Source organism: Saprolegnia parasitica (genome assembly GCF_000151545.1).
Source record: "Saprolegnia parasitica CBS 223.65 unplaced genomic scaffold supercont2.26, whole genome shotgun sequence".
NCBI lineage: Eukaryota > Oomycota > Saprolegniomycetes > Saprolegniales > Saprolegniaceae > Saprolegnia > Saprolegnia parasitica.
In genome coordinates, this window is record NW_012156420.1 from 337,708 (window position 1) to 349,185 (window position 11,478).

General features: G+C 61.2%; 5 protein-coding genes across 5 annotated transcripts; 3 read left to right on the forward strand and 2 right to left on the reverse strand.

Moving 5' to 3' along the window:
• The first annotated feature begins 67 nt into the window (after positions 1 to 67).
• On the forward strand, positions 68 to 4,209 carry SPRG_07256 (hypothetical protein). Its single transcript, XM_012346038.1, has one exon. It carries the CDS (start codon positions 124 to 126, stop codon positions 4,165 to 4,167), a length of 4,044 nt encoding a protein of 1,347 aa, XP_012201428.1. The 5' UTR covers positions 68 to 123; the 3' UTR covers positions 4,168 to 4,209.
• Positions 4,210 to 4,534: 325 nt separating this feature from the next.
• SPRG_07257 (hypothetical protein) lies at positions 4,535 to 6,145 on the reverse strand. The gene has a single exon (XM_012346039.1). The coding sequence runs from the start codon at positions 6,091 to 6,093 to the stop codon at positions 4,567 to 4,569; it is 1,527 nt and encodes a 508-aa protein (XP_012201429.1). The 5' UTR covers positions 6,094 to 6,145; the 3' UTR covers positions 4,535 to 4,566.
• A 648-nt stretch (positions 6,146 to 6,793) lies between these two features.
• SPRG_07258 (hypothetical protein) lies at positions 6,794 to 7,084 on the forward strand (the record flags this gene model as incomplete). Its single annotated transcript, XM_012346040.1, has 2 exons — positions 6,794 to 7,039; positions 7,079 to 7,084. 2 exons carry the CDS (start codon positions 6,794 to 6,796, stop codon positions 7,082 to 7,084), a joined length of 252 nt encoding a protein of 83 aa, XP_012201430.1.
• An 8-nt stretch (positions 7,085 to 7,092) lies between these two features.
• SPRG_07259 (hypothetical protein) lies at positions 7,093 to 8,145 on the reverse strand (the record flags this gene model as incomplete). The annotated part of the gene is made up of 5 exons (XM_012346041.1): positions 7,093 to 7,386; positions 7,430 to 7,554; positions 7,601 to 7,862; positions 7,920 to 7,976; positions 8,014 to 8,145. The coding sequence occupies 5 exons, from the start codon at positions 8,143 to 8,145 to the stop codon at positions 7,093 to 7,095; spliced, it is 870 nt and encodes a 289-aa protein (XP_012201431.1).
• Positions 8,146 to 8,170: 25 nt separating this feature from the next.
• SPRG_07260 (hypothetical protein) lies at positions 8,171 to 10,882 on the forward strand (the record flags this gene model as incomplete). Its single annotated transcript, XM_012346042.1, has 10 exons — positions 8,171 to 8,570; positions 8,619 to 8,761; positions 8,811 to 9,029; positions 9,074 to 9,184; positions 9,235 to 9,408; positions 9,457 to 9,535; positions 9,575 to 9,633; positions 9,678 to 9,767; positions 9,809 to 10,733; positions 10,781 to 10,882. 10 exons carry the CDS (start codon positions 8,171 to 8,173, stop codon positions 10,855 to 10,857), a joined length of 2,277 nt encoding a protein of 758 aa, XP_012201432.1. The 3' UTR covers positions 10,858 to 10,882.
• Positions 10,883 to 11,478: the final 596 nt, after the last annotated feature.

Sequence of the window (11,478 nt, forward strand, 5' to 3'; positions counted from 1 at the left end):
TGCTACAGGTTTTCGATGCGTTCTAGTAACGAGATATAAGTGTGATTATAACGAGGGACTTGAACATTTGAATCCTCCAGCGGGGGAATTCAAACGGCCAAGAACCGCAGCGGCAAGCGCAGCATGGCAGACGTGGACATGGAAGACATCAGCACGATGGACGAGGTCGACGAAGATGCATCGAACATGGAGGTAGACGCTCCGATGGCACCTGCGTCGCCGGCGCGGCCCGAGCACGCGGTCGCCCCGAGAGACGCGGCGAGCCAAGACCCCACGACCCCGATGCAGACGCCGGCCAAGAAGACGGTCCGGCCGTCCATGGTACCCGAGACGCCGAGCTACTTTACGCCGTCGAAAGGCAAGGTGGCCGTGGCCGCGGGGCCGCGGCTCATGATCACAAAGCTCGAGGTCGAAAACTTCAAGTCGTACGCCGGTGTACGCGAGATCGGTCCGTTCCACAAGTGCTTTAGCTCGGTCGTCGGACCCAACGGCAGCGGCAAGAGCAACGTAATTGACGCGCTCCTCTTTGTCTTTGGGAAGCGCGCGAAGAAGCTGCGTCTCTCCAAGGTCTCGGAGCTCATCCACAAGAGCAGTCTCTTCCAGAACCTCAAGGAAGCGCGCGTCTCGGTCTTCTTCCAGGACATTATCGATACAGGCGACGGCGACGACGACTACACCGTCGTGCCCAACTCGCAGCTCGTCGTATCGCGCACGGCCAACAGCCAGAACCAGTCCAAGTACTACATTGACGGGCAGCTCTCCAACTTTACCGAAGTCACGTCGCTTCTCCGCGAGCGTGGCATCGACCTCGACAACAACCGGTTCTTGATTCTCCAGGGCGAGGTCGAGCAGATTGCGATGATGAAGAGCAAGGCCGAGAACCAGCACGACGAAGGCCTCCTCGAGTACCTCGAAGACATTATTGGCTCCAACCAGTACGTCGCGCGGACGGAAGAGGTCATGAAGGACGTCGACGCGCTCAACGAAGCGCGTCTCGAGAAGCTCAACCGCGTCCGCGTCGTCGAGAAGGAGAAAGAAAACCTCGAAGACGCCAAGACCGAAGCCCAAGAGTACCTGGAGAAGGAGCGCGACGTGTACCTCAAGACAAACATCTTATATCAGCTCTATCTGCGCGAGTCGACGGCCAACCTCGAAGAGTGCACGCTCAAGCGGGACAAGCTCAAGGAGAAGCTTGACAAGGAGTCGGAGCGCATGGCCACGCACCGCGCCAAGCTCGAGGTCGTCTCGAAGGAGTACAAGGTCGTCGACGACGCCTTCCAGAAGGTCAAGACGGACCTCGACACGGTCGAAGCCGAGTTTGCCGAGTTTGAGAAGCGCGACGTCAAAGTGCGCGAGGACCTCAAGTTCTCCAAGAAGCAAGCCAAGGAGCTCGCGGCCGCGCGCGCAAAGGAGGTCGAGAAGCACGATGGCCTCGTCGAGACCATGGCCGAGCACGAAGCGGCGATTCCGGACGTCGAAGTCGCGATCGCGGCAGCCGAGGCGGCGCTCGAGAAAGAAGAGGCAGTCTTGGACGAGATCCTCGAGAGCCACAAGGGCGAGGCCGCGCGCATGCGTGTGGGACTGGAAGAGAAACAGAACGCGCTCGCTCCGTTCCAGCAAAACCTGCTCAAGATCCAGTCGACGATCGACACGCGCAAGACGGAGATCTCGCTGATCCGCCACAACATGGAGAAGGCCCAGGAAGACATTGCGAAGAACAAGGCGGCCATCAAGGACGCCGACAAGAAGAACGTCGAGCTCACGACCCAAGTGGAGACGATGGAGACCGAGCTCGTCGAAATGACCGACCGCGTCGCCAATGCGCGGGCCGACCTCCGCGAAGCCGAGACCCAAGAACGGTCGGTGAGCGCGCAGTACCAGGACGCCCGCGCGCGGGCCGACGACGCGGCCCATGCGGCGCAGAACCAAACCGCGCGCAACGACATGCTGACGAAACTCACGGCGGCGTCGCGTCCGGGTGGACCCCTCGCCGACGCCGGCTTTGTGGGGCGACTCGGCGACCTCGGCGCGATCGACGCCAAGTACGACGTGGCCATTACGACGGCGTGCGGCGCCCTCAACAACTTGGTCGTACAAACGACAGCTGGCGCGCAAAAAATTGTACAGTACCTCCGCACGCACAACCTCGGGCGTGCCACGTGCATCATCCTCGAAAAGATCCAGAATTTCCGGTCCCAAGCCCACGGCCCCCCGCCCGAGACGCCGTACCCGCGGCTCTTTGATCTTATCCGCGTCAACGACGAGGCGCACCGCGTCGCGTTTTACTTTGCGATCAAGGAGACGCTCGTGGCGCCGAACATCGAGGAAGCGAATGCCGTCGCGTTTAGCGGCCCGCGCTACCGCGTCGTGACGCTCACGGGCGGTTTGATTGAAAAGTCGGGCGCCATGTCGGGCGGCGGGAAGAGCGCGCGCAGCGGCGGCATGTCGAGCCGGCTCTCGGCGCCGGCCATGTCCCATGAAGACGTGCAGGCGCTGCAGCGCGAGGCTGAGAGCGTCAAAGCCACGCTCTACAGCATCCGCAGCAACCGGTCGAGCTTGGAGAACGAGCTGCGGTCGCTCGAGGCCAAGATCGAGTCGCACAAGCGCACGCTGCCCAAGCTCGCGATGGAGATTGACGCGTCCAAGCACCGCAAGGCGACGATGGCCGCGCGCATCAAGGAGCTCGAGAAGCTCGTGCACCTCTCGCCGGAAGAGACGAAGCGCATCAAGTCGCTTGAGAAGGAGGTCGCTGCGAAGGAAGCCGAGTACGACAGCCACAAGGACGAAGTCGATGCGATGGAGGCCGAAGTCAAGCAGATGAAGAGTGCGATTTTGAACCTCGGCGGCGAGAAACTCAAGAAGCAGCACAAGAAGGTCGAAGCGACGCGCAAGGAGATCGACGCCAAATCCAAAGAGCTCACGAAGCGCCGCGTGGACCTCAAGACGGGCAAGAAGAACCTCGAGCGGTCGGTGGCCACGCAAGCCAAGCTCGCGGCCGAGATCGACGCCACGAAAGCGCGACTCGAAGCGCTGCGCGCCGAAGCTAAGGAGATTGAAGACTCGGCGGCGGCGGTCTCGGATCGCCACGAAGCGGCGCGGCAGCTCATGGAGGAGCACACGAGCGTCATGAACGACAAGCTCCAAGAGTTCAACACGCTCAAGAAGACGGTGGACGAGATGGCGTCCCGCGAAGTCGACTTGCTCAACAGCTACGACGAGTGCCTCGTGGTCTTGTCGGAGAACGAGAAGAAGGTCGCGGCGTGGTCGGGCGAGCTCACGTCGCTGCGCGCGCGGTTCCAAAAGGACGAGGAGGACATTGTGCTCATTTGCGGGCCGCCTGCCGACGACGACGACAACAACGACGACGACGACGACGAGAGTAACGCGGTTCGCCACGAGGGGCTGCCAGTCTACGACGCGGCGGCGCTATCTCGCTACTCAAAGGAAGAGATCAAGTACGAGCTCTCAATATTAACCGAGCAGCGCAACGAGCTCAAGGCCAACGTCAACATGGGCGCGATCGCACAGTACAAGAAGAAGGAGAAGGAGTACATCGCACGCAGTACCGAGCTGCACGCGGCGACGGACGCGCGCGACGCCAAGCGCCGCGAGTACGAGGAGCTTCGCCGCAAGCGCCTCGAAGACTTTATGGACGGCTTCCGCGCGATCACGCTCAAGCTCAAGGAGATGTACCAGATGATCACGCTCGGCGGTGACGCGGAGCTCGAGCTCGTCGACTCGCTGGATCCGTTCTCGGAAGGCGTCGTCTTTAGCGTCCGGCCGTCGAAGAAGAGCTGGAAGAACATTTCGAATCTGTCGGGCGGCGAGAAGACGCTAGCATCGCTCGCGCTCGTGTTTGCGCTGCACCACTACAAGCCGACGCCGCTGTACGTCATGGACGAGATTGACGCGGCCCTCGACTTTAAGAACGTCTCGATCGTCGGCAACTACATCAAGCAGCGCACCAAGAACGCGCAGTTTATCATCATTAGTCTGCGCAACAACATGTTTGAGCTCGCGGACCGCCTCGTCGGCATCTACAAGACCAACAACACGACCAAGAGCGTCACGATCAACCCCAAGCACTACGCCGGACTCGCCGAGCCGACGCCCATGACGCCCTTCAAGACGCCGATGAAGACGCCGCACCAAGAACGGCGGCGCTAAGAAGTCACATACGAGTAACAGTTGTGTATGTGATGATACCCCTCGCACGTTGCTCCATACGGTTGGATCACAACCAGCATCGCCTCGGCTGGCCTAGGGAGCGTACCAAACGGTGGCATCGGTCTATTGCGGCTCGAACACGCACAGCGCACTGTCGGGGTTCGACTGCGGAACATGGATGCAGCGCACGAAGAGGTGACGCCTTCCGACCACAGAGCCAACGAGTGAAGAGCCGGCCACCAGCAGTGGTCCGACCACGGCAGCAGAAACAGGGCGCGCTGTGGAGCGCTGTTGTTGGTGCAGCCAAGCGAGAGGAGAGTGCGCTGCGGCGGACGACAACCTGTCTGCGTTGAATGGGCTGCGACGAGAGGTCGAGTGGTACTATATAATATGTGAGGTTTACGCGTCCGTCGTCGCCGTCGTCGTCGTCTGTGCTGTCATGACCGACTCGACCATGCCCATGACGCTCAGGATCGATGCCTGTGTCGCCATCTCTTCCTTGATTCTGGCCTGGAGCTTGAAGAAGAGGCCTTCGAGCACGACGCTCGACTGGTTCGTGCCCAGCAACGGGCTGTAGAGCTCGATGAGGTACGTGCAGACGCGAAGCAGCAGCGGCGCGTACTTGGGGTCGGCCACATACCGGATGCAGAACGACATGAGCGGCTCCAACGTCTCTTCCGTGCGGTACGTCAGCGCCTTGTGCCAGCCCGACCGAAGCCGGAGCTCCTCGAGCATGCTCGCGACGACCGTCGGGTCGCGCGTGTCGAGCGCGTCGTCGAGGGCCTTGCGGTAGTCGAACGCGCGCAGCGCCTTCTCGTACGGCGCACAGCGCACGTTGCGGCGCGCCGTGACGACGTGGTCGGCGTCCGTGGGCTTGGCCTGCGCGCCACGCAGAAAGTACTTGTACGACCCGCCACGCGGCGCCGGGACTTCTTCGTCGAGCTTGATCGCGTTGGCCTCCGTGAAGATGCGCTTGCGGACCGTGAGCACGCCGTCGGCCGTGCCGACCGCGAGGTGCGAGTTGGACGGCGTCATGGCCAGCGAGAGCACGCCCTGCTTGTACTTGAAGCCATGCACCACTTCGTACGACGCGAGGTCGTAGATCTTGACGTGGCCATCGAGCGAGCCCGAGAGGAGGCGCGTCTTCTGGCCGTCCAGCGCCAAGCACGTGATGGTCTTTTGGTGGGCCGAGAACGAATGCAGGAGCTTCCCGCCCGTAAGGAGGTCCCAAACCTTGATTTCGTTCGAGCCCGCCGAGATGAGGAGGTTGCCGCCCGGCAGCATGACACACGCTTCGACCGGCGACCCGTGGTCCATCGAGAGCGTCGACTTGGCAGTCGCGCTGCGCGTATCCCAGAGCTTGACCGTGTGGTCGTACGACGCCGACGCCCAGACGTTGGAGGAGGTCGGATGCGGCGCGCAGACGCGGACGTAATCCGTGTGCTCGCCGTAGACTGCGACGGGCGACCCGGTCGCGAGGTCCCAGAGCCGGCACGTCTTGTCGTCCGAGGCAGAGAAGATGTGCACGTTGTCGTTGGAGAACTTGGCCGCGCGGACCGCACCCTTGTGGCCGTTGAGGTTGCGCAGCACGGTGCGCGAGCCGACGTCGAGGACCGCGACTTGGCTGTTGGCATTACCCGTCACGAGGAGCTTGCCGTCGCCGCGGAAGGCCGCCGAGTACACGACGTCGTGGAAGCGCGAAAACGTCTTCTTGACGTCGTTGTTGCTCGTGCTGTAGAGCTGGACGCGCGTCGAGGTCGCGGCCGCAAAGTCGAACGGCGCGACCGGGCTCGCATCGATGCACGTGACCGCGGCGACCTGCGGCAGCTCCGTCGGCGCACGGAGCTTGGTCCAGTATGTCTTCTCCGGCGACGACTGCTTGGTCGCCGTCGGGAAGTGCTTCAAGGGCAGCTTCTTGAACTCCATCTTGGGCGGGCGCGGGTGCTTCTTGAAGTTTGAGGCCGACTCCAATAAGACTGCTGGCCAGTGGTTGGCCAAAGGTCCAATCATTGGTCGAGATACCGACCTCTGGAAACCCATACCCAGCCCCATACATCGCCCATATGCAAAACACGCAACTCGAAGCATAAATCATCTGCCACCGACGGCCTTAAGTGGCGTGCAAGCAGACACTTCAACTTGCCCACCAGCGCGGGTGGAGACGACCTCCATACGCATAGCGTGTACCTCGCGCGAGCCAAGTACGTCCTTGCAGGTGACTATACATGCTGTGCAGAGTCTACCTTGTACTACGTAGTGCCAGTGCGAGAGGCTCTTGGGCGACATTTGACTGTTGAGAAAACCTCTTATATTGAATCCATTGCATAACAAAATGCTTGATATATATTCTCGCAGTATTGCTACCTCGGATCCCATTCCAGCATGGCTTACCAAGGTCGCCGGCGCCAACGCGTCCTCGTGCCCGACGAGCCGAGCGCTTCGATTGCATCGTCGACGCAAGATGAGGATGACATCAAAGCTACCTCTGCCTTCCATGGCCACGCTAGCTCGGTACCGGAGCGTCCAAGCACCGCACGCCTCCTGCCGCTCGAGACAGGTACGACGACGCAACCACGAGAGGCGTGCTCACCGATGCGCAGAGGACCTAAGTGCCTCAGAGCCAAGCATGGCGGACCGTGTCCGAGCCAAGCTCCTGCGCAAGCCCGACGCCAAGCCTACGACGAGGCCAGTGCAACCAACACGCCAGAAGGTCAAGCTCGTGGTCGAGCCCTCCAAGACGCCTACCGCAGGAAAAGCACGGACGCGGCTGCTCATCAACACGATCGGACGTGGTGTCGACGCAGCGAGCTTGCAGCGCGCCTTGACGGCGACGACCAAGCGGGTCCAGTCGCGCGAACTCGGTCGACGAAAAGTGGCAAAACCGCAGCATGCATTAACACAAAAAGACTAGAAGTAGATGGCTTCTCACGGCGCTACCCGTGGCTGGAACCGAATCGTGGGCCGGATCGAGAGCGCTGGTTCGGTCGTCGGCGCGGCATCGACGGGCGATGCCGGCGCGACGTGGCCAACCAGCGCCTCGCCGCCAGACCTGCCCTTTGGCAGCTCGTGCTTCATGCGGCAGTCGGCGCCGTCAGGGCAGTACCCCCGCAAGAAGGCGTCGCAGATCGCTGCGTCGTGGCTCACGTTGACATGCCGGAACGGACAGTCCTCCCGCGAGCACATGCCCTTCAAGAAGCGTGTGCACACGGGCATCTTGTTCTACGCCGCGTGAGCATTACGCCAGGAGGCCCATGAATACTACCTGGTCGCGGACATGCGACAGTCGGCATGCCTTGTCGTCGCATGCGCCGCGCAGGAATGGGCGGCACACGGCGACCTTGCGGCTGTCGTGGATGAACGGGCATGCATTCTGCTTGTTGCAGACGCCTAATGGCAGGTCGTTGGAAGCAGGCATCGCTACGTCAGTGCGTACCAAAGCGGTTGTAGTACCGGCAGTACTCGGTGCGCGTCGTCGTCGCAGACGATGGCGACCTAGAACGAAGAAACCGATGCGCCCACCGCGACGACCTTGGAGGCGCGTACGGCGAAACAAAGAGCCCGCTTCGCGGCCGGACAGCAGCTGACACGGCGCTGTTGGACGTGTTGAAGTTCTGGCTCGGCGACCTACAAGGAGTCGTGATGGTCGGGCACGCCGTCGCGGCAAGAGGGATGCAGTACGGCAACGGAGCCACCGCCTAGGCCAGATCCCGTCATGAGACTACATCGCAACAAGGAACGCGAATCGATCGCACATGGACCGCTGGAGCAGGCGGCGACGCGTCCGGCGCCTTCCACGTCAAGTTGCGGGACTTTGGCAACGGTCGGCGCGACTGGTAAGGCGCGTACGCTGGCCGCGGGTACGCGCTCGGCCGCGTGCTGAGACTCAGCGCGCATCGTCGAGGCGCCGCCTTCGCGGGCGGCGATGACGTTCTTGAGCGCAGCGATGCGAGCGCGGACGATCGCTTCTTCCGTCGTCATGGCCAGTCGTAGAGGCTCCTCGAAAATGGCCAAACTGGCTCACAACAGCGTGTTTTACGGTGTTTTCCCGGAAACGTTTCATTTTACCGTCTTTTTATCGTCAGTCGGCAACCTGCAGAGCGAATCTGCGCCCGAGTTGGCCATCGACCAAATCGAGTCGCTACTTAGCATGGCCTTCCGCCCCGGCGAGGCGAGACGCATGATGACCAAGGCCGAGGAAGCCAAGGCGAAGGCCAAGCTGCTGCTGCCGCCATGGATGCGCTCGTCGAGCGACCATGTCAAGTCGGCCATGCGCAAGCGGACCGAGTCGATGAGCGCATCGACCGAGTCGCGCGAGGCCATCATCGCGCGCTGCCTTGCCATGCTGACGTCCATCTTTCCGTCCTGGGAGGAAGACTCGCTGCGGACCATCCTCGAGGCGCATGGTATACAGTGCATGTGCATCATCTTGCCACCCATGGATTCGATGCTAGAGTACGTGATTGACGACACGATCACGACCGTACTGCGCATGGAGGAAGAAGAAGAAGAAGCCTCCAAGCGCCTGAGCTTCTATGAACCGCCAAAGCACCTCCGGTACACCCCCAAGCACCCGATCCCAGACGACTTTCTTCGCGTGCGTGGTTTGGGCCCCCATTCTTCTCATTTGCTCAAGTATGAAGCAGGTACCGGGCTACCTCGAGCCCGAGGGCGACGGGGACACGGACGCCGACGACGCGGGCCGCGAGAGCATCGACGACTTTGACATGGCGTCGTCGCGGACGCTGCTTCCGCTCACGTCGACGATCGCCGAGGACGACGGGACGATCTACGGCAAGGAGTTTGCTGGTGCTACCAGCGCCGACGACGAGGCCAAGTTGCCGCCGCCGACGGACGCTCCCGAGGTAGCTGCATGCTTTCTTGCTTGTATGAATATGTATATCTCTAGGCGCGGGTAGCCTTTGTGGATCCGAACGCCAACCCCGAGGTGCTGCAGCAGAAGAAGACGCGCCCCAAGTCGCGCACCGACACGCTGTTTAGCCAACTCACGGTCATCAAGGTGCCTCTGCGTCCGCTTGTCGAAAAATAACGCGAGATTTTCGAGTGTAGCGCAGCAAGCTCGACATTGTCGGCGCGGAAGACCGGATTCGAACCCGCGAGCCGCACCGCGTCCTCGACTGTCTCTCCAAAGCGAGCGTGCTCTACCGCAACGGACTCATTAGCAGCATCGAGCTCGAGACGTTGCGGTCGCTCATCCTGCGCAAGATGCAACCCACCAAGATGGTACGAATAATACCTCCTCGACAATGCAACAACCTACTGGATATGTAGCTCATGGACACGTCGGTCAACATGAACGCCGAGACGATCACAGACCACGAGTGGAACGGCCTCGTGCTCAAGGCCAAAGGTAAGGCGCCCCGACGACCCGTGCTTAACGCTGCGGTAGGCCTCCGTCAAGCGCTCTCCATCCGCATCATCAAGACCTTTCTCGTCGGTCAGCACACGGCAAGAAGCTCCTTCGCCTTCCTCTCTGAACGGCGGTCTCGTAGGAGTACGAGATTCGCACCAACGACCTCGAGACGGGCGTCGTCGTCGTCACGCGCAAGCGGTTCCGTGAGCTCCACAAGCTCCACCGCAAGGTACACCGGCGTCCGCATCTCCCGTGTCAAGCTTCTCGTAGCTGAGCCCGCTCTCGGCCCGCGTGAGTGCATTTCCATTTCCGACGCGCCACACGGTCTCCAAGAAGGAAGATTGGCGTCTCGCGTCGCAGCGCCAGCCATTGCTGGAAGCCTACTTGCGGCTCGTTGCGTCTCTGGTGACGCCGTCGCCTCTCACGAGCGACCGGGCGACGGCGTTGCAGATGCTGCAGTCGTTTCTGAACCTCCCGTCGCCGTCGACGCTCAGTAGCAAGACGACGCTGCCCTGGACGCGCGTGCTTCGTGTTTACGCCTTCCATGTCCTCAACGACGGCACGACGCCCGAAGGCAAAGTCCTCAAGAAAATGACGATCCAGTCGCTCGATGACCTCGGCGACTGCCTCGACAACGTCCAAGCGTACATGCTCGAACACCGCTTCCAGGACATGAAGGCGCTTCTGCCGTTGCCACCCGACGACGACGACGTGCTGCACGAGTGGATCTCGGATGCGATTCGACACGAAGTCGAAGAGATGGTGTGCATCCCGGTGCTGCCGTCGCTCCTCTCGCGTCTCCAAGCCTCGGTCGCCGACCGCGAGCGCGTGGTTTTGGGCCACATGAGTGCACTCCGGGCCAAGCCGCAGAGCTTTTTTGGCATTCCGCTGCACCGCATTAGCGTGAGCTCGTGGGTGCGGCCGATCGAGACGCTCCGAGACGTGGATGCAATGACGCTGCCACTCGACAAGCACCGGAGGCTCGTCGAGGCCGCGATGCTCGTGCACATTGTGTACCAGGAGGAGCACGACGGCGCCGACGTCTTGAGCGGCGACGACTTTTTGCCCGTATTTATATACGTGATCGTCCAGAGCCGTCTTGGAACCCCGGTCGCCTTGCTCCAAGCACTCAACGTCCTCTGTGACCCCGAGAAGCGCATTGGCCAGAACGGCTACTACCTCGCGTCGTACGAAGGTATCAATCTATCGAGCATCGAGGCGTCATTTCTGATGGCTTTGTAGCGGCCCTCGAACACTTGGCGTCGCCCAACTGCCTCACGTCGCTCGCGTGTGCCGACGAGGCAGGTGACGGGCAATAAGAACAAGCAATACTGCATACTAGTACACAAGAGCACCGTAGACGTCGTCAAGGCCTTCACCAGTAAATCTCGGTTCTGGCACATCCAGCAGTTGGATCCATACACTGTTTGTATCGGAAAGGACCACAAACGTGGCATATTGGTTGAACGAGTAAGATCGTAGTCGGACGTGGGTGTATTAGAAGATGTTACATGCCGGTAGCTGTAGCACAGAGACAAGTGTGTTCCCTCCCTCGTTATGTACCTGGTAGTAGGTCGCACTGCTACCCTGGGTGATGCTGGGGAGAAGGTCTCAGCAATGATTGAAACAGAATCTAACATCGTGTATCTTCCACTGGTTTTCGAAGCGTACCCCGGGGTACGACGCATCCGATTATTGGTCTTGTGGCCAGTTGCAATTTCCGCAAAGTCATCATGAGCACCAAGGTCGTCGACGACTTCTTGGCGTACCTCCAGGACCCCGACTCGGCGATTGCGGTCGCCGTCATCAAGGCGCTCACCGGCGTCGTCCAGCGCTCGAGCGCGAGCACGATGATGGAGATCGAGAGCGCGCTCACGGAGGCGGCGGCGCAGCTCAAGGCCGCGGCCGACGGGCCGGCGCCGACGCAGGCGCTCTCGTCC